The sequence below is a fragment of the Harpia harpyja genome, chromosome 16, assembly GCF_026419915.1.
Source record: "Harpia harpyja isolate bHarHar1 chromosome 16, bHarHar1 primary haplotype, whole genome shotgun sequence".
Taxonomy (NCBI): Eukaryota; Metazoa; Chordata; class Aves; order Accipitriformes; family Accipitridae; genus Harpia; species Harpia harpyja.
The window spans coordinates 33,309,868-33,336,201 of record NC_068955.1 but is presented as its reverse complement, the minus strand read 5'-3'; the positions used below and the strand labels follow the sequence as shown (position 1 = coordinate 33,336,201).

The 26,334-nt window shown below is 40.0% G+C and overlaps 1 protein-coding gene across 3 annotated transcripts in view; it reads left to right on the top strand.

Annotated features, from left to right (window-relative positions):
• The window catches only part of RMDN3 (regulator of microtubule dynamics 3), a 42,892-nt gene that overhangs the window by 10,977 nt on the left and 5,581 nt on the right, over window positions 1-26,334 (top strand). Inside the window, exons 7-11 of one of the 3 annotated variants that reach the window (XM_052810722.1) lie at window positions 17,705-17,780; window positions 18,601-18,678; window positions 20,932-21,030; window positions 22,987-23,040; window positions 25,422-25,502. In XM_052810722.1, the coding sequence (XP_052666682.1) occupies window positions 17,705-17,780; window positions 18,601-18,678; window positions 20,932-21,030; window positions 22,987-23,040; window positions 25,422-25,502 (388 nt within the window). Of the gene's footprint in view, window positions 1-17,704; window positions 17,781-18,600; window positions 18,679-20,931; window positions 21,031-22,986; window positions 23,041-25,421; window positions 25,515-26,334 lie in introns of all 3 variants that reach the window. The other 2 variants (XM_052810721.1, XM_052810723.1) reach the window with 2 other exon arrangements.

The following is a 26,334-nucleotide window of genomic DNA, read 5'->3' as shown; positions in this document are numbered from 1 at the left end:
TCGGAGCGCCCTGTTCTGTGCTGGGTGTAGATGGGCTGCCAAAGAATATGTTTCATGCAGATAACTTGCAGAAAGCTAGTTCCTGAGTCTGAGAGCCCAGTATGGTGAGGCTCTCTTTCTTTTCTTTCACGACTCCTCTGTTTCCTTTGGCCCCTTTTCAGCCCCCTATAGAGTAATGTGTATGTCCTTCAAAGCCAAGCTTACAGCCAGCTGCACAGCTGTGGGGGCAAAGTCTTAAGTGTTACATGTTAAATATGAATGAGGTTTTTCCTTTGTGTTCCTCCAACATTCTTGGGTTAATTGTTGGTTTTTACTCTGTTATTGACATTTCAATAATGCTCTGCTGCACAGAGATGCTTGCTTTATGTCAAGAGTTGATATATTTGCCCCAATCAGCTAGGGCCATGAGCGTGGGCTTAGTGCTGTGCCAATGTTCTTATATTCATCTTAATTCTGGAGTAAGTAGAAACATCATTCTTACAAGACAGCCTTTCATAGTCTTCTGGAGAGTGTCTGCTGACCTGGCACTGTTGTATTCTGCTCATGCATGCTGCCTGTCACTCTGCAAAGCACTCTGGCTTTGCAATGAATTGAAACAGCAGCATATGGCTCTTTTTTTTACAATTTTTTTTTTCCCCATGAAAAAAGGTGAAATGATCTGCAGTTTAGCCTAGCAAGGTGTGCTGTGTTTGTATAAATGCTGCAGCTGGTTGGGATTTCAGTAAGGAGGTAGGCAAGAGGGAAGGTACCTTGCTCTCTTCAGCAGCCTGAATAAACAGGCTTTGGTTGCAGCTCATGTATGGAATTGAAAGGATTCCTCTCCTTTTTTCAAAAATACACCAAAAGAGAGTTTGTAGAGTGGTACAGGTATTTGTAGAGGTAAGGGAATATGCTTGTCTGGTATTCTGGTGAATTCCTTGATGAACAGTGTTTATCAGCAGTAACTGTGAAGGACTGACAACATGTAAAATAGAATAAGAGAGAAATGATTTTTTTTTAATGGAAATTATCGGGAAAACAGGACGCTGAAGATCTTTACCAAACAAGATCTGCACTCTTCTGAGATGAGTAAATTTATTCGGAGGATTGGTTTGGACAACTGGCATCTAAATAAATGCCTTTATCGTCTTGAAAAGACTGTGTATTTTAGCTCTTAGTAATGAATTGCTGTTCTCAATTAAAGCTTTGATATGAAGGAAGAATACTGGGACAGACAATGTGACTAATCTCTAGCAGATTACGGTGTTTGGCTTTGTCTGCTGGCTTAACATCTTGAAAGAATGGGGTTTCAGTTGCCAGGCTGAGGCTTAAAGTTTGTACGCCACTTTGATACTCAATCATTTGGTATTTTACAAAGCAAGGTTCTACTTCAGGGTATAATATTGATATCTTAGCTTTGTAATTCAGAGTTTATAATGTGCAGAATTAATGGCTGTAATGTGATGTTTAGTCGTGTGTCACCAGTAGAAAATCTTAAGCCTTTTGAGCTGAGATGTTCTCAGTGCCTGTGTTACAGCCTGTGCCCACCTCTTCCCACAGTGGTTTTGGTGAGAGAGTGCACAATTCTCGTCCTCTTAGACTTGTCTCTTTTCCAAACAGGGGTAAGGCTTCTGCACATCTACATCTTGCTTTTAATTCTAGAGAGCAGCTGCAGAAAGGGCAGCTGGAGAAAGCAAATAGCAGAGCAGCATGTGGGAGGCATGGGATTTACTGGAAATGAATATGTAACTACCTTTATCAGTCACAGAAATAATTATTTTCTACAATGAATGGAACAGGAAATTATTCCCTTTCCAGCTCTGTATGGGTCATGGGATGGTCGCAAGCTGTTTTGATTGCAGTCTCTTTTTATGCTAATTGAATTTACCCTGAGAAAAAAATTGTTGCTCATGAAATGGTGCTTAATACATTAAAAGATACATGTATGTGAAAAATGTAGGTTAAAACATAGTTTCAAAAGACGTTATAGGTTGTTTTCCCTTTACTCAAGTAATGGGCACATTGCTCAGAATTACGTTTAGTTCACCATGCTGTCTGTGGTAGCAATGTTTAGGAAAATACAAAAAAAACTTGTCAGAATACAGTGATCACTTTCCTTCAGTGTGCCATCCTTACCTCCAGCAGGGAGAAGTGCAGAGGTGAGTTCATAGCCCGTGATGGAGCTACTCTCCATGAGTTTGTGTAATCTTGGTTTAGCCACTTGGTTCCTTCCGTTTCCATACCATCCTCTGGTACTGATGCCATAATTTAACATGCTCTGTGTAGAAAAAAAAAAAAACCAAAACCTGCTTACTCTGTTTGAGATTGCCCGTAGAGGTTTTAAAGCTTTTTTGGTTTTGATTTGACACCCTAGCTTTTTCTTTTCCACAACATACTAAATGGACATTTTAATAGAAATATTCCCAGTGATTTTAATGTCCCTTCTGTGTGATACAGGCTGTGTGAAGCCTGTGATTGTATAGGTCTTGTTACAGCTGCATTTTTTTCTGTGTGCGTTATTTCACGTTTACTGTAATTTTCTGTTTTATCAATTGCCACTTAATGCTTTTGGATTACTTAAGATGCAGTTGTGCTGGGTTTTGGTGTTCGTTGTTCTCTATGCTGTATTATTTGCTACTGTTGCACAAATCATTCCCTGTTTTATTGGCTTTAAGGTGTGATGCTTGTCGAGCAAGACAGAAGATACTTTGCATACAATCATCGTTGCAAGTAAAACTTTTTTTCCCCTCTCTCAGTGCCTCATAGTTATTGCAGTCATGACTGACATTTTAAAGCAACAAACAAAGAAAATAACTGTGAACGAGAAGGGATTTCTGAGGGCTGGCAAAGGCAACACTGAGTGGAGCGTGACTGGCTGCAGCTTCGGAGCATTTTGTGGCTGGATGGTTTGAAGGCTTTGGCAGCTTGATAGTAAGTGGTTTGTCAAGAATGATAGAGAAAGCAGTAAGTGTCTGGGACTATGTCTGGGACTAGCTTTGGGATCTGCCCAAATATGAAGGAGAGTCCTTTCATGGATCTCTTGGGTCTTCTTGACATTAGATTTGATACAAAGCTGTTATTGTAGTCGCTTGCTCTTGGAAGTCAGCTGGTCCCAAGAGAGCCATCTTCGCAGAGCTGGTCGAAACAGAACTGAGATTTGATCAGGGCTACACAGACAAGTCAGCCTTTGTGCGGTGGGACTGATCTCTGGCTGTGCTTTCCTTGTAGGCACTGCTTAGGAATATAGAAACATGTGAGAGTTGTGTTGGACGTTTGATGTATTTAGTACCTTTAGAATAGATTTGTGTATTGTAGGCCGATTGATATTACACCAAGTGTTCTTAATGTCTATATACTCCTGTCTTACAACTACCTGGTTCTTACTTTTGATACGGACATCAAAGTCATTCTCTGCTTTAATTGTAAAAGATCTCTGAACAGATAGATATTACGTCCAACTAAATCGATTACTCCCTTAGCTGATTTCGCTCATGAATAGGAGGACAGAGCAAGTTTGTAAGTCTGTTCTTGCTTGCTTTTAGGGATAGATGGAAGAGGCATCGATCATTGCACAAACCTGTGCAGTTTGCTGCTTAGACATGAATATGTCACATCCTCACAAATGAAGTGGGAGAAACAGTTGTGGCCTTGTTAGAACCCCCTGTCCATTTTGGTGTGGCTGTTTGCAGCACAACTGCAAGCACGTAACAGCAGCTTTAGGGATCAGGAAAGGATAGCGAGCTACGTGTTTGCCTTGGCTTCTACTCCTGTTGTTAAAAGAAATATTGGAAGTACAACCAGAGTAGCGAGGGATTTCAGAGGTCCATCTGGGAAAAAACTTGCAGGTGCTGTATTAGCAGCTTTTGTTTGAGTTGAATATTTCACATCGGAAATTCAATGCTATTTGCTGACTGCTGAAAGCTGTCATTGCAGAAGAAGTAATAAGCTTTGGCCCTCTTGGAGATAATAAGTTATAAAGAAGCGGGAGGAGGATACGTTCTTGGGTTGGATGAGGCTCTGAAATGTGCCCTCTCTTCTAAAGAGTCTGTCACTTTGGTGGAGCATCTTGCACACTTGATAGCCACTGAATTGTGTACCAGCCCTCTTAAATTCTGTTCATACGTCTGGCTGTCCATGGGTAGATACCATTTTTTTAAAAAGTGACAGCATTCTGGATATGTCTCGAAGGTAGCTTTAATTTGAAGAACTGGCATTATTTCAGGATTTAACTCTTCGTTACTGCCCAGATCTGGCCAATTTTGAGCTATGTCTGGATTTATGAGCTGAGCATTTTCTGTTCCGCGGGTGGATTAAACAGGGAAGTTACTAACGATATAGATGAGGGGCAGAAGCAACTATAGCAAATAGCAATAGGCCTTAGAAGATACTTCAGAACTTAGAGGAGGAAAAATAGCATGCAGCTAGAGCCGCATGATAGCATCCCCCGACTCAGGAGGGTTGCTCCCTTCATCAGGGGTGTTGGTACCCTGAAACATCTCCATGTCCCAAGCCACAGAGGCTCAGAGGGTGGGAACACCAGAGAGGAGCCAAGGAAGAGAAAGTACTGAAAAGTAGGAGCAGGGACAAAAGAAATCTCAGCAGGGATCAGTATTCCCTCCTTCCCTTGGAAATAGTGAAGTAACTTGACATTTACAGTCTGTGGGTTGCTTTTTATTTGTTAGGCATAAAGAAAAGAGAAGTTCTGAGAACTGAGACCTTAAGAGCATGAGTATGTCAGTAGAAGGCTCTCATAGCACAGGTGATAATGGTACAAATGTGGAAAATAACTCATGCACTACAAAAGGCTTCATTCTGCAGCTCTTCTCATCAGTGTTGTTGCAGGTGACACCTTCCTTGAAAGCACTAGTAGTTCCTGCAGTCTTTTGTTGTAGTTTGAACATCTTGCACAGGTATGTCCAGGCTCTTTGCTGGTAGCTCTTGGGAGGACAGCTGAAACTGCAAGTCTTCTGGGTAAAAACAGAGGTTTAAATAAGCATGAGGTCACTCCATAAAAACTGTATGTTCTAAACAATAAATACCATTTGTATCTTCAGATTTCACTGGGGATGAATACATTTTGTTCTACGAAGAGAACGCATATAGTCCTTTACTACCACCTCCCGAGGCAGACTACAGATCTTCAGCAGATAAAACCAGCATAGAAACTGAACAAAATTGAAGACGCATTTTGTGTCTCAGTTGAGGTAGCTAATGAAGATTTTAACTTTTTTAGGATCAAGGAAAGATGGATTTCAGTGCAGGTAGAGAAGGGGATATTTCAGCCTTTCTTTTCTGTGGCAGTCATTTGAATTTTGACTTAAATCACTAATGAAAATTAACTTTGGTTTTAGCCATGTGCCTGAGTAAACTCCTTACTAGCTAACATGTATCTTAACATAATTTGCCAGGTCTCCTTGGAACCTGAATATGTTCATAGCAATGTTAATTAAGTATGAAACAGAGCACTGATCCAGAAGAGTGTTTGGTTTCTAGTGTTTAAGGAATCAAGAACACAGAGTTGGGAGGGACCTCCAGAAAGTCATCTTGCTCATCTTCTTGCAATGGTGCATGCCAGGTATACCGAAACTGTCCCTGATCCCTAAAAACTTCTAGTGATGGGGCTTGTCCTGTCTTTTTCTCTCCCCTTTCTCCTGTTTTATCAAGTGGTGTATTTAATTATAATATATATAACTATATGGATTTTTCCTGATGTCAACCTAAGCTTTGTATTCTATCCTCTCTAGACATGGGAAAAAAGTTTAACATGAGGAACTATTTGTAAGAGAATACAATAGCTGTTGTATTCATCCAGTGTTTTGAAAGAAAGCAGACCTACTTGTCACAACCTTTTAGTGTGGTGGTGTTCTGCAAACCTCCTAGTCTCATTGTTGTCTTACGGACTCTATCCAGCTCGTCAGTTTTTTGTCTTTTTTTTTTTTTTTTTTTACTCAAAAATTGTATATAGTACTTTAGCTGAGGCTGGCTGGTACAGCGTCATATTACTGCCTTGGGCTGCTTACGATGTACTGTAACCTTTAAATTCAATTCTCTGCAGCCAGCCCCCCATTAATTGACAAATTTTCTAGCATATGCTAGTCTGCAGCCTATTGAAATTTAAGCTCTACTATATTACCCAACTTAATGGAGTTATTTAATAGCGTCAGTGTTGTCATCAGGGGATTTTTCTGCCACTCCATTCAATGTCCATTCGTTCACAGTAATTTTCAAAGAACAGTTAATCATGGAAAAATTAGGGTAAAGGAAACTCAGGTAATTTATTCACTCCAAAACAAAGTCATGTTCTTTCTGGTGGGTACTTTTCAAAACAGATTAGGCAGACCTCCAGTGATGAACCTCCCACGTTCACCCTTCAATGAATGGCAAAATCAACTTTATACCAGTTACAGCTATACCGTGTTTCCTTTATTTGCTTACGGGAATTTCACAAAAAGGATGCTAGCAATCCTAAAACTTAATATACATCAGTCTGTCTGTTTTGTCCTCTGTTCATTTCTCTAAAAGCAGGAGATTTAGGTTATTTTGGTATTTTGTTCTTGTCTCTCTTATTGGCAAGACTGGGAATTCAAGTTGCTAGAAACTTCTGCGTGCCGTCTGTTGCTAAGACATTGAGACTGCATTAACCATGAACAACTCACTGATAGTGACCAGTGCAAAGCACAGAAGTTAAAGATGACACCAAGCATCTGAGCAGGTTTTCTGTCTGTAACTGGAAGCGGTTTTGAGTGATCGTCTGAATTCATCCTGAGATTCCTAGGGTTGCACTTTTCTGTCTTCCAAGTTGAGATACTATTTTCAGTGATACTCTGCCTCAAGCCCTTAAGGTGGTATAGGAATTACTCATTAGTGTATGTTGGACTCTTGCTTCCATCTTAGTGTATCTTGGTCAAATAAAGTAGTCTTTGTGGAGCTGATTGCCCTTGGAAAGGGCGAGGCTTTGCTTGTGTAGCAGGCTTTGGCTGCTTTTGCAGAGGGACAAGAGTTATTGTGAATTGCTTCAGTTGTGTGTTTTTGTTGGTTCCACTAGAGCAAAGCTGAGAAGTTTGTTACTTGGCAGACATGAGCCATAATCTGCCTCGACTGTGCAATAAGTAACAAAAATAAAAATTAAAAAAATATACAGTATTGTCTCAATTTTAAAAATTAAAGTTGTTTTCATGTAAAATAGTGAAGACCTTCATACAAATATCTGGGCATTCGGGAATTTTATGGCTTGGCAATGGGCTAATGTTCGTTTTGCTGTAACCATGGCTCTTGTGGATTCTACTTGTGAGTCAAACTCATATGAGGTCTCCTGCGGTTGTGTAAGTAACACTGAAGTCGTTCCCAAACTATCATCCAGAGCAGTCACGAGAAGCCTACAGAGAGCTTTTTGCATAGTTTTGCTCCCAGTTGCCATATCACTTCAGCTAGAACTACGTATTCTTATTACTTGTTCCACCAAGTTGTGCAAGCATGTGATGGGAGGATAGCTACTTAAAGAAAAAAGGTTTGGAGTGGGTCTGTGGGAATTTTAAGAAGTGAGGGTTGTTCTTTTTTTTTCCTCACTTTCTCACCATGCATACATGTGTACATACCTGCAGTTAAAATCAGTATACCAGTCTCTAGATTAGGAGACACACAGTTTAATTATGGTGTATTGAGAAAAAAGTTCACACATGCAAGTAAAATAATTATACTAGTAAAAAAAAAAAAAAAACAAACCCCAAAACAAATAACCTGCAGACACAAGTCTGTGGCTTAGGAAGTGTGTGTATGTCTTTTTTTAAGCCTTATATTAGTCAACTTACTTAGCATTATGCAGTTTTAATACTTTGTAAGGGGAATTAATGTGCAGAAAGCTGCCAGATTAGTTGTTTCACCAGAGCTGAGGGTCTGCAACTAAACCAGTAAGTGCTAAGTAGGCTCAGCATCATGTTCAAGTGAGTAAAAACTCATTTAGGTAAGTATCTGTGGGCTGTGATGAATAATTTTTCACTTGAAGAAAGGGGAGTTATACTTGTGTGAAATGGAAATATCATGAACATAATCTCTTTAAAAACTATGCAAATCTATCCTTGCCTTCTCTAAAAAGGTATTGTAAAACTGCAGAATCATGAGAGGTGTGTGACAAGGGAGATCAAAAGCACAGAACAGCTTTTGTAAATGGAATTAGTTAATAGATTTAAGACTTGTCAGGCTGGAAGAAAGGTAACTGAGAGGAATATAACTTATCTGTACATCAAGTGGCATGGGGAGAGTGAAGTAGGAACACTTTCTTCCAAAGCAAGAACTAGATAGCATCAAATAAAGTTGCTAAGCATCAGGCTCAAACCAAAAGAAATGTTTTATATCAGGCTCAAACAGAAGTGTTTTATATCATGCACACAGTTAAGCTGCAGAATGCCATGCGCCAGGTTGTGGTGGCTACTGGAAGCTTATGTGGGTTCAAAAAGCAAGTGGACATGGCAAGAAAAATTCAGACAATGCCTTGGAAGAAAAATTCAGACAATACCTGACCAAATGGAGGCTGGGTGAATATTCTGAGGAAGCGGCGTTATGTGCTTGCCCTTTCTTACATGCTTATCTATGCACCTGCTGTTTCTCACTTCGGAGAAAATACGTGGAGTTTGTGTGGCCATTCTTGTGTTCATCCTGTTTGCCAGTGTCAACACCTTTAGTTTTGCAGACATATGACATTATAATGATGACGGGTAGTCAAGATATGGGCTATCTTGTTCAAAATGTGTTGTCTTTTGCCACCATTTTCCTTAGTTAATCTTGCAGCGTTTAACTGAAGGGGAATAATTGTCAGCATATAAGAGCTAAAAATAGTCTCAGTGTTACTTTTTTTTTTTTTTTTTTAATTTAAAATCATGTTTCTTCATAGTTTGTTTTAACTTTATGAACTGTTCCATGCAGGTGGAGTCTTTATAGTCAGTAGTTTATGCCTCCTTATGTCTTTATGCCTCCTTATTTTCCCGGAATGGGAAGTATGCAACCATCAAACGTGTACGCTCAGAAAGAAGGCTAATACGTGGAGTATGGTTCGGCCATGTTGTTTCTGGGTGCAAGATTTGCAAACGGGCAAGAAACCTGAAATTCATTAATAATTTCCCAGTTCAAGATTGAGTATGATCCTTGACTTCAAACCAGCACCCTGGCTGCAGGTTTTGAACTGTCATTCCCTACAGCTGTCATCTTCCGATATAACTGTGGAATCTTTCTCTGGCAGCAGGAGGCAGGCAGAACAAATAGATATGTCTCTTAAAACCTCTAGCTTGCAAGAAGGAGGAGGAGTTATGGACCTCAGGGGTAAGTTTTTCTGGATCCCATTTCTCACCCCACACTTGGCTGATTGGTTTCCCTGCCTTTAGCCAGCCCCTGGGTGCTCAGAGGAGCATGTGAACTCCCACTAACGTGGCACTGTTCCTGTTCTCAGCCTTGTGTTGCCTGGCCAGTACAACAGCTAGAGAAGGAAAGAAAGAATATTCTCTTAACTGGAGCCAACTGCAAACGTCACCATGAATTACTAGCTGTTTAAATGTTTTGTATAGCAGGTCCCAGGAACTGAAAGCACTGTCTTAAGTGTTTTAGGATTTGCAGTTGGTTATGCTGAGTAACAAAACATCTCGGTAGGTTTGCTTTCCTTGCTGATGCTTGGCTTCAGGGTGAATGGGAACAGCGGAAAGCCTGTTTATTTAAATGTCTATTGGTTTCCAAGGCACAGTTGTAAGACAGTCCCTCCAAGTGTTATATATTTCCATACTAGATGGTGATTTTCAGTTTTCATGTAGTCAGTCTTGACACTGTCATTTGGAGTGTGATGGATTCTCCTATAGACCGTGGGCTTCCCTGCTGAATTCCAAATTTTGTATTCTCCCATCCTACCACTCTTCATCCTCAAAGACCTGTGCTGCTGCGTGGTTTGCTTTTTTGCTGGGTTTTGTTTTCTTTTCTTTTTAAGGGAATACGCGTGGCTCAAGCCCAAGTTGTACAAATTGTATTCTGTTTACTTTTCTTATATAAAGCTAGAAATCTTGCCTCTGTAGTATTCCCAAACCAATCTGTCTAGGAAATTGCAGGAGTGAAAAGAGGAAAATATTAAAAAAAAAAAAAAAAATTGCTCTTCCAAATAATCTTGTATGCTAGTTAAATCTGAGAGGTCCTGTTCCCTTGAGTCGGATAAAAGTTATATAGATCTCCTTGAACTAGCCATTGATAGATGACAGTCTGACATGAAATGCAAGAGCTACAGCAATTTACAGCACCATTATTGACAGTTTTGTAGCAGTAAGTGAATATTAATACAATTAAAAACTTGGGGAAAATTTTTGCTTGATGATGATACAGTAGTATAGTAGATATCCAGGAAAGTATGGAGCTGTGGAGCTAAGAGCAACTGGCTGTTGTGAAAGTTGAAAATTTGCTAAGATGCTGGGAGGGCGGGAATAGTGTGCACGGCTGTGGGTGAGACGTAGCAATATGTACTACTGCTATAACCAAGGTAAAAATTCTTCTTAAGAAGAAAAAAAATCAGACTTAAAGAAGTTCATAGTGGTTGTAGCAATTATTTTTGTGGTTTGTTGTGGGTTTGTTTTTTTTTTTTTTATAAGCATCATAAATGATATGATAAGACAATGACTTGTCCCTGAGCCTTAAAAGCAGAGAAACAAGTCTTGATTTGGCATTGAGCAATGAATAGGGTCTGGTTCAAGGTGTTATAACAGCAAACCCACTTTATAGTCATTACCATAAAATACTGAGATTGAACATCCTTGTAGGAGCAGAGGAAAGATTTCAGCGAGTAATGATAACTTCAAAAGAAACGAAATGGCTATGAGGAAGCTAAAGTACAGGAAGAGCCATAGGAGTAAAATGCTTGCAGATAATTCAAAGCTTGTTTAAAGGCAGATTTTGAGGTCCAGGGTAAATAATAAGCTACTCATTAATAAAAATAAAAGAAGCCTTTAATCATAGTACTTTTTAAATTTCCTTTAAACAGCAGAGGAGACTATTAGAACTACAACAAGACATCTTTCAATGTCCTGTACAGCAGAGGAAGGTAGAACAGGGAGGAAACTCTAGCAAGTTAAATTAAAATCACTACTAAAGTGTTTCAGAGGTGTTAAAAATAGAACTATTACCAGAAATTGAGAAATATTAGCTGTGATACATTATGAATGGCTTAAATTTGCACCACTAAGAGAGCAGTGAAAGGTGGCAAACATAATGCTGATTTTTAGAGGGTAATGAGAGGATCCAGGAAACTAGCAACTTACCCAACTTCCCTGCCTGCCCTGTCACTCAAAGCTATTTTAAATATAAGTTGTAGACCAATAGGATGTGCCACCTCTGTGAGAAAATGCAACTCTTGTACAGAAGTGCCTCACAGTGGGGCTGAGGGTGCTAGCCCGCTGATACTGTGTACTTGGAGTTTCAGAATTCCTGGACAAACTCCCTCGTGCAGGTCTGAATGAGACTAAGCTATCATGAGTAAACAGTGCTGGCTTAACAGGCTAAAAAATGGGAAACCGAGGAAGATGTGTTTTCAGAGCTGGGGGAGGTTACCAAGTCTGTGCCAGGATGTGTACTATTAAGCATATTCATAAATAGAGCTAAAATGTGAGCTAAATCTGACTTTAGAAAGTTGCAGACAGATGTCACTGCATCAAATAAGTATGCAAAAATGGCAGAGGTTGTCTGTAGAGGCAAAGTAATAATCACAGGTAAAAAGCATTCCTGATTATGCATGTATAAACAAGAGAGATTGTGTCGTTTTCTATTTCTTTTAAAACAAGAGAGATTGCGTCTTAATTAAGCAGTTATTTGAAAGTGTTCACTCCTAGGAGTCAAAAGGCAAAATATGGGTTGAAAGAGGAGAACGAAGAAAGCATCTTAATTCACTGTACGCATCTATAGTATATCTACATGGCAGTTTCTTTTTGGAATAGATAAAGAGGTAGAGAAATTACCATGAAGGTGATAAGACTGATTAATGGTATAAAAGAAAGTTTAGAGGAGCAATTAAATACACTAGGATTTTTCAGCTCGGAAGAAAGTGAACTGAACTTCAGGTTCTTCATTAAAGCCTTGATAAAAGCTGGTTGTTCTCCCAGCTTTCAGTAAACGATGGCTCTGTGCCTTTCCTGATTTTAAGCTGCTTCCAGCAGTGCACACAGAAATAGGATAGTGGGTCGGGGTGCCCTTTGGTTTGATCCAGCATAGCTGCTCTCACTTGACAAAATATTTTCTGGCTTCATCAAATGGTGTGCCAGGAAAAATAATATTTTAGTAAGTATGGCAGGTTTCTTTTCTTTAGAATAACTCATCATCTTAATAATGGACAGTTCAAACAAGCTGTGCGGATTTGATGTTCAGTGACCTCGGTTGGAGTGATGCCAGGCAAAACCAAGAGCTGCTTTCTAGAATATTTCTGTTGACACCTTTTCCAGGTAATATCTGTAGCTCAGGTAGCTTGTGATATATCAAAGCTTTAATTATAATGTAAGACCAAGTCTACTCCTGCTCTGTAGGAAGCAGAAGCCAATCTTTTCCTGAAAAGATACAGCCCTCAGCAAGACTTCAGAGGAGGAACTGCTGCAAAGTCTTTCACACACTATTTTTTTGTGCGACTTGGTTTTTAATTTTAAGGATAGAGTGTTAAAATGACTTACCCAAGAAGATCTGTGCTCTTAGGACAGTGGTTCAGGCTGTGGCTCTAGCAACATTGCAGGTAGCATTTGATTTATCAAGAAAATCAAATAGGAGGCTGCAAATGCCAGCAATGCACAGGAAATCAAGGTTGCTATTGCTAGCTGCCTGTTCTAGAGTGGGGAACTTAGGTGTTTATGTCAAAGGAGCTTGCCATGCCCACTCACAGTATTTGACGGTTTGGGACATAGATGTGCAAAGAAGAATTTTCTGCTGTTAGGAAATGTCAGGCTTCTGAAACACAGAGCCAAAGCAAACCCTGGGTGGTTGAAGCATTGCTTAGCACAAACAGCAAACCCTGTACAACAAAGCTGTATAATTACATGTGCATGCAAAGAGGACTTCATCTTTACTTATTAACTATTCAAAAAGTTGTGAATAATATGCATATGGTAACCGGTGTGGATCATTTAAAGGCTAAAATATTTGATGTCTCAAAACTTGTTGGGCTGTGGCCAATTTTCAGAATTTATTAAATGAAACTTTATTGGAGGAGTGGTGGAAAGCATCCTGAAAAGTGTTCCTGTATACATACTTGATTATTTTTTTTACAATTTAAGAGCAGCTATAAGTACTTTTGTGAGTTAGAACAGGGATGAAGCCAATGTTCATCACTTCAGTTTTTGATGTGATCCCTTCGTGTGAAAATACATGTATAAAATTTTAATCCCCATAGAAAATTGAGACAGTGACAGTAGAAAATTAGTGTTGCTTTAATCAAGAACATGATTTGTTGTGCTTAGCATGTACGCTAGAAATCTATCATTTTCAAGTACCCTTTTCAACTAGTCCATACATATAGATTTGCTATCTCTGCATATATCTTGGCTATTTTAGGCCTCAAACTGGGCTTTTATCTCCCATGTCAAGCCAGCAAGGCTCTTGATGAACTCCTCTATCTGCGAAGATGTATGGCCAGCAGTGAACACAGCAGTGACACGGCTTTCTACAAAGTAAACCAACGTTTATTATAACTCAACTGGCAGACAGCTCATAGACTTCCGCTGCTGGTAGGGCAAAGCCAAACAGACTTGGGACTCGTGCGCTGGAGAGTTAATGCAGAAACTAGGTCGTACATAGAGAGTATAGAAACCCTCCCATATGGATGTTCATGGCCTGAAAGGAAGGGGCATCTTCTGGTTGTGCAACTGCAGTACGGCACCGCTAAGTATATCCAAATGGGGAATTAATTCAGCTTAACTGATGCTTTGTGAATTTACACCCCAACCTCCTCGCTGAGCTCTCTGTGCAGACATGCCTAGAGGAGTGCCTCTGCCTTCCTCATTTTTTTCTTCCAATCTTGTCTCCCCTTAGAAAAGCCAAAGGTTTTTTTCCAAACTCTTTATGACCAGACGGTCATTAATTTCAGGTTAAGTCAGTGGGAATTCTGCTGTCTCTCCCAAGGTACTAATTCCTAAATTAATGATTATTTTCATTTTTGGTGTTTGGGAGTCTAAATACCTGCATGCTAATTATCTGTCTCCTTTGCTTACTCAAGTGAAGAGACTAACATATATCTATTTGGTGCATAGGAAGGTGAAAAACTGCTAATGCTGATAAAATACTGGGAAAACGTCTAAATTCTTTATCAAGGTGTATATTTCGGAGCTCTGTTTCTCCGAATTATTTACTTGATTGGAAAGGGGTTTATTCTTCTAGCTTTGATCTGACTCTGGTAACTGAAAGTTGAGCCCCGACAAGGATTTTTATCTCCTTGTCTGTGTGTGATAAAACATCTCTCTTGATTCACTAGCAATGCTGCTTGAATGGCACTGAACAATTTTTACAGGCTAGCCTTGATATATTGAGTTCACAGCTAATGCTGATTTGAATAGGAATATATTCTAGCTCATTAATTTGTTGGGTGTTGTGATGAAAAATTAGTTTACTTATGAAGCAAATTTTTATGTCAATAAAAGGAAAGAACTTTCATGTGTTCGTGCTGTTGTCAGTGGTCAGACTTTTGTGTTTGACTCATCTTTGGCAATATAAAACACTCTCACTTTTATCAGTTGGCTGCAAAATAGCTGCTTCTCCTCACTTCTCTCCCTTCCTCCTTTTATTCCTCTTTGCCTCTCCGTTTCTTTTTAATTTACTGATTGTCTTATGCAGAAAGGAGCACTGGCACACTCAGCTAGCGGGTCTTTGAAACAGTTAAAAGAGATAAGAGATGTATTTGGGTTGGCAAACCACCCTGGCCGTGGAGCTGGAGGTGCTGGGCTGCGCAGAGCTGTGTGTTTTGTGTTCAGAGGCCGAAAAGTCCTGCTTCGGTGGGAGTCAGCCAGAGTGCAGCATTGAAAATGAAGTTTCTTCAAAGCTGTGTGTTCTGAGCTGGGGGATTTAAGCTGGAACGCTTAAGACGCTCTCTCTTAACTGGTAGTATCTGCTTCCACAGAGTTTATTTTCTAATAAATGGGGAAATCCTTACTGAGATGAGATTCCTATGGGAACTTACAGTTTGACCAGTGTCAGCGGCTTAATGAGTAGTTCTGGTTAATAATTAGTCAAGCAATATCATAATATAAGGTTTCGGTAACTGCTGAGACATCGATCTGAACAGTGCTTCAGAGGTTACATGTTGTTTACAGAAGATGAAAATCCCCTTCCCTAACTCATTATTTTTAATCTATCCTATTACTGCTAGTCAGTCCTCCTGCAACTCAATGGTGCCTCTTGTGACATTCATCCCAAGGCATTTCACAAAATGAACTAGAATAAATAGCTTCAAGAAGCCAAGCTAAACAAGCAAAAGAGATAAAAGCAGAAAACCATGTTGGTGCTGCTGAGTGATGAAGGGAAGTTGGGATCTGAAGACCTCCGGAGCCTAAAATCTCAGAACTGCAAAGCCTTGCATATGAAAATCACCAACAGGCCGGTGGCCCTGAAGCTCGAGGCACAAGTTGAAAGGGAAGGTTCATGCAAAGGGCTGAGACCAGCAAAGCTGGGTCAGCTAGAGTTGTCTTTTTTTGGGACTGCAGTGAAAAAAAAAACAGTTCAGGCACCTCTTATCTTTTTTTTTTTTTTAAAGTTTATTTCATGACACAAAGATAAGACTACTATTTAATGCTTATTTTATGTAACATTTCACCAGGCTATTAAAAAATATCTGGTATTTATATTTCTTGACAGCTGCATAGCACACCACTTGACGTTTATATGATTGTTGGTGGAGGGATCAGACTGAACTAGCTTAGTGTCCCATGGGATTTATTGCTGCTTTGAAGGGGCTCGTTAGGCTTTCCCTGGAGAAGGACAGGGTAGTATAAAGGGAGGTTATGCAGCGTTTTAGCTTCCACTTTAAAAAGGCACGGTGTTTCCCTGTTTTGTTGCAAAACTTTAAACTTGACCTAATTGTATTTAATGCCTGCCCACATATTTGGGAGCCTAAACAGTAGGGTTATAGGAGCTATATTCTGGCAAGTTCCTGTACATTAGGCAGGGCTACAGACGACAAGATTTATTGTACAGGAATATTTTATCTTGTGATCTTAGAAAATAAGCCTTTTATTGGCTTGTATTTCTAAACCCTAGTTATGTTGTGGTTAGGGATATTTAGCACTGGCTGATGTTTGTTGTGAAACAAACTGGAAAAGATCGTCATGACACTTACTTCATCGTCTGCACGTGACAGGTTATGGCAGTGCAGCTGTGAACTTTTTCAACTGGGGGAAAAGGATTTTACCCAATCAAGACATTGATCTGGTAATCTTTTCCATTATCATAAAAAACAAGAATTTTAGAACTGAACCAGAGTGTTTCACAAGAGAATTAACATGTTAAAGGAATGAGATTTAATGACAAAACTTGTAAATATTCAGAAAATGCAACTTCTTTGTATTGTAACTTACACATTGAAAACTTAGTTCAGGCAAGAGCAATGAGGTGTGAAATGTTTTGTGTTTTTTTTTCGTGACACTGAAGAAAGTGTACTTGGAGATTCAAAAGTCTTCTGACAAATTCCTGCACGAACATCTGTTGTGGTTAACTATCACCAGGGATGCTTTGGGATATCGTGTGGTGAGATGAGACACAGTATCCAGCAGCACTGGGATGTGGATGTAGTAAAAGAAATCTCAAGGGAGGCTTACTTGCATCTTTCTTCTTTTCAGCTTTATTTTTTGAACCAAACTCAGAGAAGAGGGGGGAAGCCTCTTCCATTCCCACAGCTCTCCCCTAAGTGGGATGGCAGAGGTCAAAGACCGAATCGGCCCAGCTGAAACTTCAGTTCCCCTGCTCTGTTGAACAGCAGTGCCCTTGCACACCTCTATGATTTGTTGTTTTCTGGGAAGCAATGCAGGGAGGGAGGGGGTTTGAACCACTGTGGTGCGGGGAGGTGAGATGGGAAGGTGCAGATCCATGGGTAACGAACCTTCCTTAACTTTCACAGCCCATGAAATAACTAATTTTGCTAAGTACTGTGCTTCTCAGGGTCAAAATTTGCCATCTCTTACTAGACAAAACTAAATGGCTTTGCACTGGCACCACTGAAAACACGTTATTTTGTTTCCCAAGTTTGGTGGCCGTGTCGGGCTGCAGGATATAGGTAGGTTTTCAGTGTTTTCCCTTGAAGTAGACAACTGCTGTGCTATAGGTTGAGTGTTGTGTATGGAAGATTGCTGCGCACCTTAGTTAATTAGAGCTTTTCGTAGTTCTGGCTCTTGCTGCAGTAGCGTTTACTCCTCATTGCTCTGCGTTTTGATGCAGTTTCGCTGCCGAGTGAAGAAATTTAGGGTGTAGAAGTGTTTATGTAGAAGGAAGGCTTTCCAGCCACCAGTGCAATGAACTTTCGTGTCACATCAATCCACTCCTGTTGACTTGCCAGCATCCTTCAAGCTAATACCTAAATTTTTACTGTGTATGTCTCTTCCCTGTAAAAGGTATAGAGTATTACTTGTTTTCCCCAGTAAGTTGTGAAGCTTTAATGTGCCTATATATTTTCCTTCTGAAGATATCAACAGAATGTGAATGTGTATTTTAAAAGGTTTGATTTCATGCAAATGTCTCCTCTGTGTAGGTATGCTATTCTTTGCGGGCAGTTATCGGAACATGAGAGCATTCAGAAGCGCATTCAAACTGGATATGTTTTTAAGGTGAGTAGAATAGACATGCTGGTTTTTGTGTAAGTATTGAACACTACTTATTTCTGTAGTAGTAAGTTAGGAAAATTGGCTCCAGCTCTTATTAGGGAAGGGATAGGTCTCAAAGAGATGCTGTGAGTGGGTGGTTTGGGCTGAGGATGGTGATTCCAGCGACATGTGATGAGGGTGACTGGTATGGCTCTGCCCTTTTGCACACTATAATCTCAGAAAGAAGAAGAAGAAAAGTCTTGCAAATAAAATTTATGTATATGATGAGACTAAGAACTTGAAACTTGAAACTACCATGTGGTAATAGGATACAGCACCAACTCTTCTTCAGTAACTACCTGTGAGCATGCCTGCACCCTCCCTAAAAGCAAAGCAGTTATTTTTCAAAAAGGACTTAGTCTGCCTCAGACTCCTTTATTTGCCTTTCATCCACAGTGGGGATGTTACACGGTAAGAGGATGCACCTGGAACAGTTACTACAGAACAGGCCACATATAATTATTACCTCGTTAGCTATTGACATGACCAGTAAGTTGGTTATGTCAAAGCTCTGAAAAGGTGGTAGAATAAACTGAAAGGCAGCTTCATTTTTTTGTGTGTAGTGATTCTTGTCTCTGAGGCTGATAAAATGCTGTTTTTCTGTGTTCACTGAAACCATTTTAAGAAAGTTTGACATCTCTTTGTAGCTGTAATTTTATTGATCACTTTCATTTAAATTGTGGACGTCTTCCTTTCCTCTTTCCATATTTGTTCATCTGCTTTTGTGGATATTGTATTTGCTTATAACAAAAATGTGATGTGTCTTGGTCGTGATTTTCCGTAGGAACACATTGATAAAGCAATTGAACTGAAACCAGAGGATCCGCAGTCTTACTATCTTTTGGGCAGGTGGTGTTACCAGGTAAAATAGTTTATTACTACTTATTGCTGTTTTCTTCCTCCTTGGATTTTAATTCCCTGTTTGAATGAAAGATAGGTGGATTCAAACCACCAGCCATAAGGACTGAGGACACTCTTTAGTTGCTGAACTCAGATACTGTATCAGAAAGGACAGGTATGGAAATGTCCTAGTTGCCTGAAGAAGTAGTTTAAAAGTTGCACTTGCAGGGGATCTAGAAACTCTTCATTTCAATTCTGAAACAGTGCCAGGAAAAACACTTCACTGATCAATACTATAAATGCATTGCATTCAGAAACCTCTCATGATGTAAAAGCCCATGTTCTTGTACATGTAGCACCGCAATGCTTTTATAAAAGCACTATTGCAACTATTGTTTGCCAGGACACAGTGTCATTCAGAATCTCTCAGCTTTCCATCTAAGTTGTTTCCTTAACTGTAATTGAGAAGTCTTAGGCAGTCCATCTCCCTCTTGTCTTCCTCCTGTGAAACCTGAAATGTGTACCTTCATACTGGTATTACCACTCGAAGCACTAGATTTGAAATGGTACAGGTTTTTAATAAGAGTTTATGTAAGTTCATAGCAAGAGAGGGACTACAGAAACACGGAGGTGGTGATCAGGACAAGTGCTGGCTGAGCCCATTTTCAGCGTGTTGCTCTGTGCTAACAATCAAAGGCCAGGAGAAGATAGAGAAAGGTTAGTGGTATTGAAGACACACTGAAGTTTTTAAAATCATTAAGAGTGTTTGTATTGGCAATGTCATTTGCTCTTGCTATTGTAATACTTTTGTCCCCAAATCAACAAAAGGTTTTAAAAGTACTTGGTGAACCTCTGTGCAATAGAGTAAAAGCTGTTGGGGTCTTTGCTGTTTCATTTATTTATTGCCACTATTCTGCTCTTCATTTTTCCCCTGGTTTTTGCCTCTTTCCCAGAGGGAAGCTGTTTGCTAAAAGTATTATTTCTGAACTGCTCTGAGTTGGAGGTCTGGAGGGTTTGGGGCTCCGGACTTGGTTTTTTAGTCACTGCAGGCGGCATGGGAGGTGAAATGGCAAAGAATGGATTAGGAAAAGCACTAGCTGCAAACTAGCTTGCTGTTCCCCATGCTCTACTCAATAAAAACAAACTACCTTCAATTCTTTAAGCACATATGGATGCGATCAAGGGCATTTCAGGGCTGGCAAGAGCTTCTGCACACAGTGTATCTGTATAATCTTTTGCATGTGTTTCCTCTGCCCTTGCTACACAAAGTATTGGAGGTATTAGAAGCAGCGTGCCGGCTGCTTCATATTTCTTGACAGGGAAAAGCTTGGAGTCAAATACCATACATCAGATTTAGTGCCTATAAAAAGAAATAAGAGTTTGCAGTAACTATCTACTTTTCAGTTTATACAATTTGAAAGTGCTTTGCTGCTGTCAAAATTGAAGTCACATTGCAGAGATTGTAGCTGAGGTAATTGACACTGGTAATTACAGAGAAACAGTGAGCTAAACTAGGGGGAGCTCCTAGCTCTTTATTCTGTTGTGGACTTTCTACTCAGCCTTACTGCTCTTAATGCTGCTGAAGCTATGAAACAAAAACAGATGTATGTAGAAATATGTTAGCGCTTCTGTTATTCTGCATTATCAGAATTAAATGGTATTAAACAAAGAAGATATTATCAGAAGTTACGGTCCTATGCATCCTTTCCCCCATTGAAATTTCAGGGTGTTTCTTATGACAGAGGAGCTGGGAGAATAAGATTTCATGAAATAATTATAATAGCTACCTGTTTCTCAAAATGTGACTATCTGTTGGTGGGAAGGCTTTAGCCTGCCTCTTTCGAGGGATCTTTGTATGGTGAGGACGTATTCTTGTACAAGATTTAAGCCGAGAGGGCTCCATATGTGCATTTGCTCTGATGCATAGGTGGGAACTGCCAGGAACTGGTGTGGTTGCAATACGACGGTTTGGGATTTCAGACCACCCACACTGCAATATTCAGTTGTAGAGACAAATCTTACTTTGAGCATTATGCATGTGGCAGCTGATGTATGGAACTGCAAAAGCTGACCCGGGACAAGGAAAAGCAAATCACATTTAATTCTGTGGCCAGACATGGATACTCCTCCAGAATCTGCTGACACTACCAAGATCTTTGGCTTTCTCCCAGGTGCACAAGCCAGCTACAAGAAACTGGATAATTCCTTGTCTGTATGCTTTTACATATGCTGTGTCTCTAGTGGGTTTGACAGTTTCATCTTACTGTCTCTGCAGGTTTCCCACCTGGGATGGCTGGAAAAAAAGACTGCTTCTGCTTTGTTTGAAGCCCCTCCTACAGCCACTGTACAGGACGCACTGCAAAACTTCTTACGGGTAATGAAATCTGATAAGCAAGGGAATCGCTAACCTGACAAATACAATCACAAGTGTGGAACTGGAGTACTTGTGTTCTGCTTAAACTCATCACTCCCCAAGCGCTCCATGATACAGCTCCATTGACTAGAACCTGTGGAAGAAAAAGCTGGTGAAAGCAAAAATTTTGGAGCCTCTGTTACAGAACAGCCAGACAGAAGAACGTGATTTTGAAGATGTCAGAACTAGACCCAAAGTGTTCAGAATTGTTTTTAAGGGTTTTCGTTTTCCTTTTAAAAGCTGCATAGTGGAGTGATTCATTACTTGGTACTAAATACATATGGTCTGTACTCTTTCAGGGTCTGTGAGATCTGTTTGAGTGCATCCCTGGGAATGCTTGCGTAGATATATTTTGTCATTTTAATTTCTCTCAGAATATTTTATTAGGTCAAACTTCTCCATTTCAGACTTTTGAAGGCAACTACTTTAAGGTTTCAGGGGCACATTGCTTATGTGTTTCTAGAAAGAAATTCTTACAAGTACTTTCTATGTTGTGAGAATCTTACCCTCTGAATGGCTTTTTTTTTTTTGTCCTCCCATTGTTGATTTAAGACGTGACTTGAGTTGCATGTTTGAGCATATAGCTCTTGTTGCAAGGGTCTGCACAAGATGAATGAGTTAAACAGACTGTCTTTGGCTGTGCCTGTGAGAACTACTCTTAAGTACATCTGATGAAGTGTTACAGAAACAAATTGCCCTACCACTTTATAACTCATAGATTGGGCCACCAGTTCTGCAAAGTGTCAGGGAATAGCATACTTACTTCAATTTCTTATAATTTTGCCAAAATGTAGTTGGTTGAGAGGGAAGTTTGTGATAGGTACCTGCCCTATGCCATGCACTTTTCAACCAAAGTGGTTAAATCATTTCAGAGATAAGTTTGAGGCAAAGTGTTTTGTTTCTTTTCATTAGAGAGAAAAACAGCTTATCACTTTTACTGATAAGTTAGAGCAGTGCTGTGGTTTGAAACAGAAACTTGCATTTTTCTGAGGTTTAACTTTGGTCAAATACAGAGAGAATTTTAAAAGGACACAAAAACATCCCTCTGGAAGGTAATTATCCCCTGAACAAGTGCGCTTCCCATGTGCTCAGCAGAGTCCATTTCAGCTTTCAGCCACAGTTGGCATGCTTCAGGGGAATGGAAATCTTCCGGCAAATTGCAGCTCTGGGTTAGTCACAAGCTGAACTAGGTCTAAGGCCAGACAACAGCATTAAGAGGAGGAACATTGTCTGTGTTGTGCTCTCAGTGCTTCTTCTGAGGTCTGGGCTCAGGCGTCTTGGTGGAGCACGTTGGGGAGTTTGAATGCAACTGGGATACGGGTCAACCCAAGGGTTTGTCATAGGAACATACTGGAGCAAAGTTGGTTGGAGAGTGATGACTATAACTGAGATGAATGGAAGAAGGCAGAGGGACATGAGTAACTAGGAAACTGGGAATTAGTAGCCGGGAAGGAGAAGATAAAAAATTGGGGGAATATTCCTGAGGTTTGGCACCAGCATATTCAGGACAAGCCCCAGTGGATGAGACTGAATGGGCAAGGAGGTTAAAAATAGTGCACGCACATGTTCAGGAGGAGGTCGTCAAGCTGGTTCTGAGTTTCCCTTTGCTTCTGAGTGCTCAACTTCACCACCTCGCCGTTCTTCCACGACACTGACATTAGGTGAGAGTATGAATGTTGTTCATTGAGTCACAGGCACTTTATGAGAACCTGAGGACTTTCTTAACCCAGCCAGGCAAACCTATGAGAAATTCTGACAGTGATCTATGTATTTACAAAAGTAGGGCTTAGTCATCTTTTTTTTTTCTTTTCTTTTTAAGGGATACAGTAAGCCTGATGTAAGCATTAACTGTGTCCTTTTTATATCCTAATGTCTGCTTTTCTCAGCCTGTCCCACTCTCCCCTCTGTTCTTTGTAGGTTGAGGAACTGAGCCCAGGATTTTCCAAAGCAGGAAGAGTATACATTGCCAAGGTAACTAGTCACTTGTTGCTTTCTTTCGTTCAGTCATATGCTTCTAGGATAAGAAATATTTGTATTAAAAAATTGTCTTTGTAAAGTGCTAAGCACGTGTAAATTACTCCATGCAGAAGCAAGATTTTATAAGATGATTACATTTCTAAAAAAGGCCAAATTATCTAGCGCAGAGGCATTAAAATTCAGGGAAGATTTTGCCTTTGAGTCATCCAGTGGAGCACTCTCCTTGTTTTTTAACAGATCAAATTCTATATAAAGCGGTACTTGTAAACCACAGGCTGGGGGTTTAATCCCACCACCACCATGGATTTCTGTGGTGTGTACAGAAAGAGAATCATGGAGAAAAGTAAAGGATAAAGTATGTCTCTATTTTACCAATGCAGATGGGAGTCTTGAGCGATGATTAAATACACCATGAGTGAATGGAGCTGGAGCTCCAAAGATCTTTGTTTGCATTGAGGGAATAATTGGTTTTGAACTCTTAAGTGTTAAAATTGCTGCTTAACTCCTACAACCTCCAGTTGGAGCCTAGAAATATTTAAAGCCCAAATAGCTTTAGAAATATTAGCCAGAGTGGGTGTAGCAAAGAGTAGCTGTAGTCATTCTCTGTGAAATTCCTGAATTCCCAGTGTCCCAAAGAATGTGAATTTTATCAGGGTAGCGTGCAAGTTGTAGGATCTGCTTGGTCTGGAGTACATTATTACTGGAACCTAGGTGCAGAATTTATTTCACAATAAGCATCTTGTTAAAGGAAAGTGAAGGTGATAGCAGAGGAGGAGTAGCCTTCACACCAGCTGGACTTTGTCTTTGATACATTGCAACTCACTGTGTGTATTTAGTCATGAGCCTATTAGGTTAAATCAGGTATGTATTTGCAAATCAGCTAGCCTTTTGTTTCTGGCTGCTTATATACCATGATGAATGTGCTCTTAATTGCTTCTTTCTCTGCTTGTGTAAATATAGCCAGCATTCATGGAAATACAAAATCACCCCTAAATGTCTTGTATAGAGTGAAGAGTGGAAGACTTGGAACTTATTTCCAGCGAAGTTGCAGCAGCAAATTCTTGCAAGTCTTAACCTGAACAGATTTTCAGAGTTGATGTAAAAATTTGGGTTTCATTGTGTGTAATCTGATAGTTTTTTATTGGGCTAATAGTTCACCCCATGTCTGGCAGATGTGATTGAGCTTCAGAAATACTCTGCAAACACAGATTACCATAGAGGTTATTAGGACTAGTTGCATCTGTTTGATTTTGGTTTGGTTTTTTTTTTTTTTTTTTCCTAATCCCAGGCTCTGTCACTTTGGATCACATACTTAATCACAAAATTTGAAAAGTGCAATTGGTATCTAATTATTTTGAAGGAGATAGTACTCTGATGGGTCAAACTGCAAAGAAAAAAAGAATTGTGTTTTATAGTCATCTTCTGGCATTTTTGACTGATATGCAGGGACACAGGGTTTTTAAAGGCTTCAAGGATGTCCATGACTCCGTCTGTTTTGGATTCACCAGATGCAGAAATTTGACAATGCTCACAGCAGAACAGATAGTTCTCTTTCATAACTATCCCATGACACAGGAAAACCACCAAAATACACACATGCACATACTGTGCAGTGACATTTCAGAGTCTGAAGTAATAGCCCTGCAGGAGTTTTAACTGTCATCCTTATCCTAACTGAATGTTGGCTTTTTATGGCAATTACAACAATGATTAACTGCATTGCTGATGGGGTTTTTTTTAGCAACCACTTCCTTTTACCATGCTTATTTCATAGTCCCCAAATGCCTCCGCAACTCTCTAGGCATCGAAAACCTTCCTATTACACAGAGGGATGACTGTTTCTCTGCTATTGGAGAAGAGTTCATGATGCAGAATATTTCACACCTGTTGTGAAACCTGAGAGACCTGTAAATATTGGATGTTACAGTGCTTGCAGTTGAACTAATTTTTAACAGCCTAGGGAATGTAAGCTTCATAAGATGATGTGCTCTTGGTGTAGAGGTTTTATGATGAAAGCAGTGTGAGGAGTAGTGGCTAAGTGGAAATAAAAATAGTTTCGAAAATGGTGAAAACCACAGGGACACCTTAAAATTTCCAACTGAAAAACCAATCTCCTTGCCCAAAACGAACAAAAAAACCCAACACAAAAATAAAAAAAAGGAAATCTAGTATTCCATAATCTGATGGTGATTATAATGCTTTGTGAATGAAGGATACTGCAGGAAGTGTCAGAAGCCTGAAACTACACGGTGCAAATGGTTAAGAGGTAGAAATAGCTCTTTTTATCAGTTGCCAGGGTTCACAATTGCTCAGTTACATTTGCTGCCTATTTTTTCCCGTTTAACTCTTCTCATATTGTCATTTTTTCTTCACAGTGTTACAGGGACCTGGGGAACAACTCTGCAGCTGTTCTCTGGATGAATCTTGCTTCAGAACTGCCAGCTAATACAAAAGAGGTAGCAGTCTCAGTAAGCACACGTTGATGATGAGCAGAGATAAAATGGCTACAGAGATAAAATTGTTTTCTAAAAGATGTTCCAGCTTGTAAGCCCAGGTTTTAAAGTCTTTTATTCCTTAGTGTGAACTCTTTTCTCCTCTTGGGACCTGTTATCCGAATGCCTAAAGCAATTCAGCAAAATAATGAAAAATATTAAAAAGTCGAGAGTATGTCTGATACAGGCTTAAAAGTCCAGCACACCACCATGCAAATACTTGCAGGGTTAGGTTACAGACACATTTGAATGCGCAGCACGTATTCAGCACTGCAGCTCATAAACTGGAATTTCTACAGAACCGCTGAGCAACTGCAGTACCCTTCCCAGTAGACCATTTCTGGGGAAGGTTTATTTGTCTGGGCACTATCATGCGTGGCCAGCAGAATTCAGATGGGGCCACCTGAGCTGAGTGGTTGTCCTAGGGCTGGAGCACTGTATTACCTCTTCTAATTACCTGTGTAGCTTTGGAGGAGCAGCCAACATTTGACTCTTGTGCCGAGTTAGCTCCTAAGCTCCCCCAGGCTGGAGCTGATTGTGCTGAGCCATTCAGAAGTTTGCGTGTGCTGCCCAGCATTTTTTTTTTTTTTTCATATCTAGGATATTTCAGCTCTTTTATTACTTTTACAGGGTTTTGGAGAACAGACCGTACTGCGTTTTAGAAACTGCCATCTGGCAGTGTTCCCCAGCTGGGAGCTCTTTTGCACTTTCCTTTCCTTTGCACTTTTACTGTTAAGTAGAAACTGTATAGACGGCGCCCTCGAATTACTGCCAGTTAGAAACTGAATAAAAACAC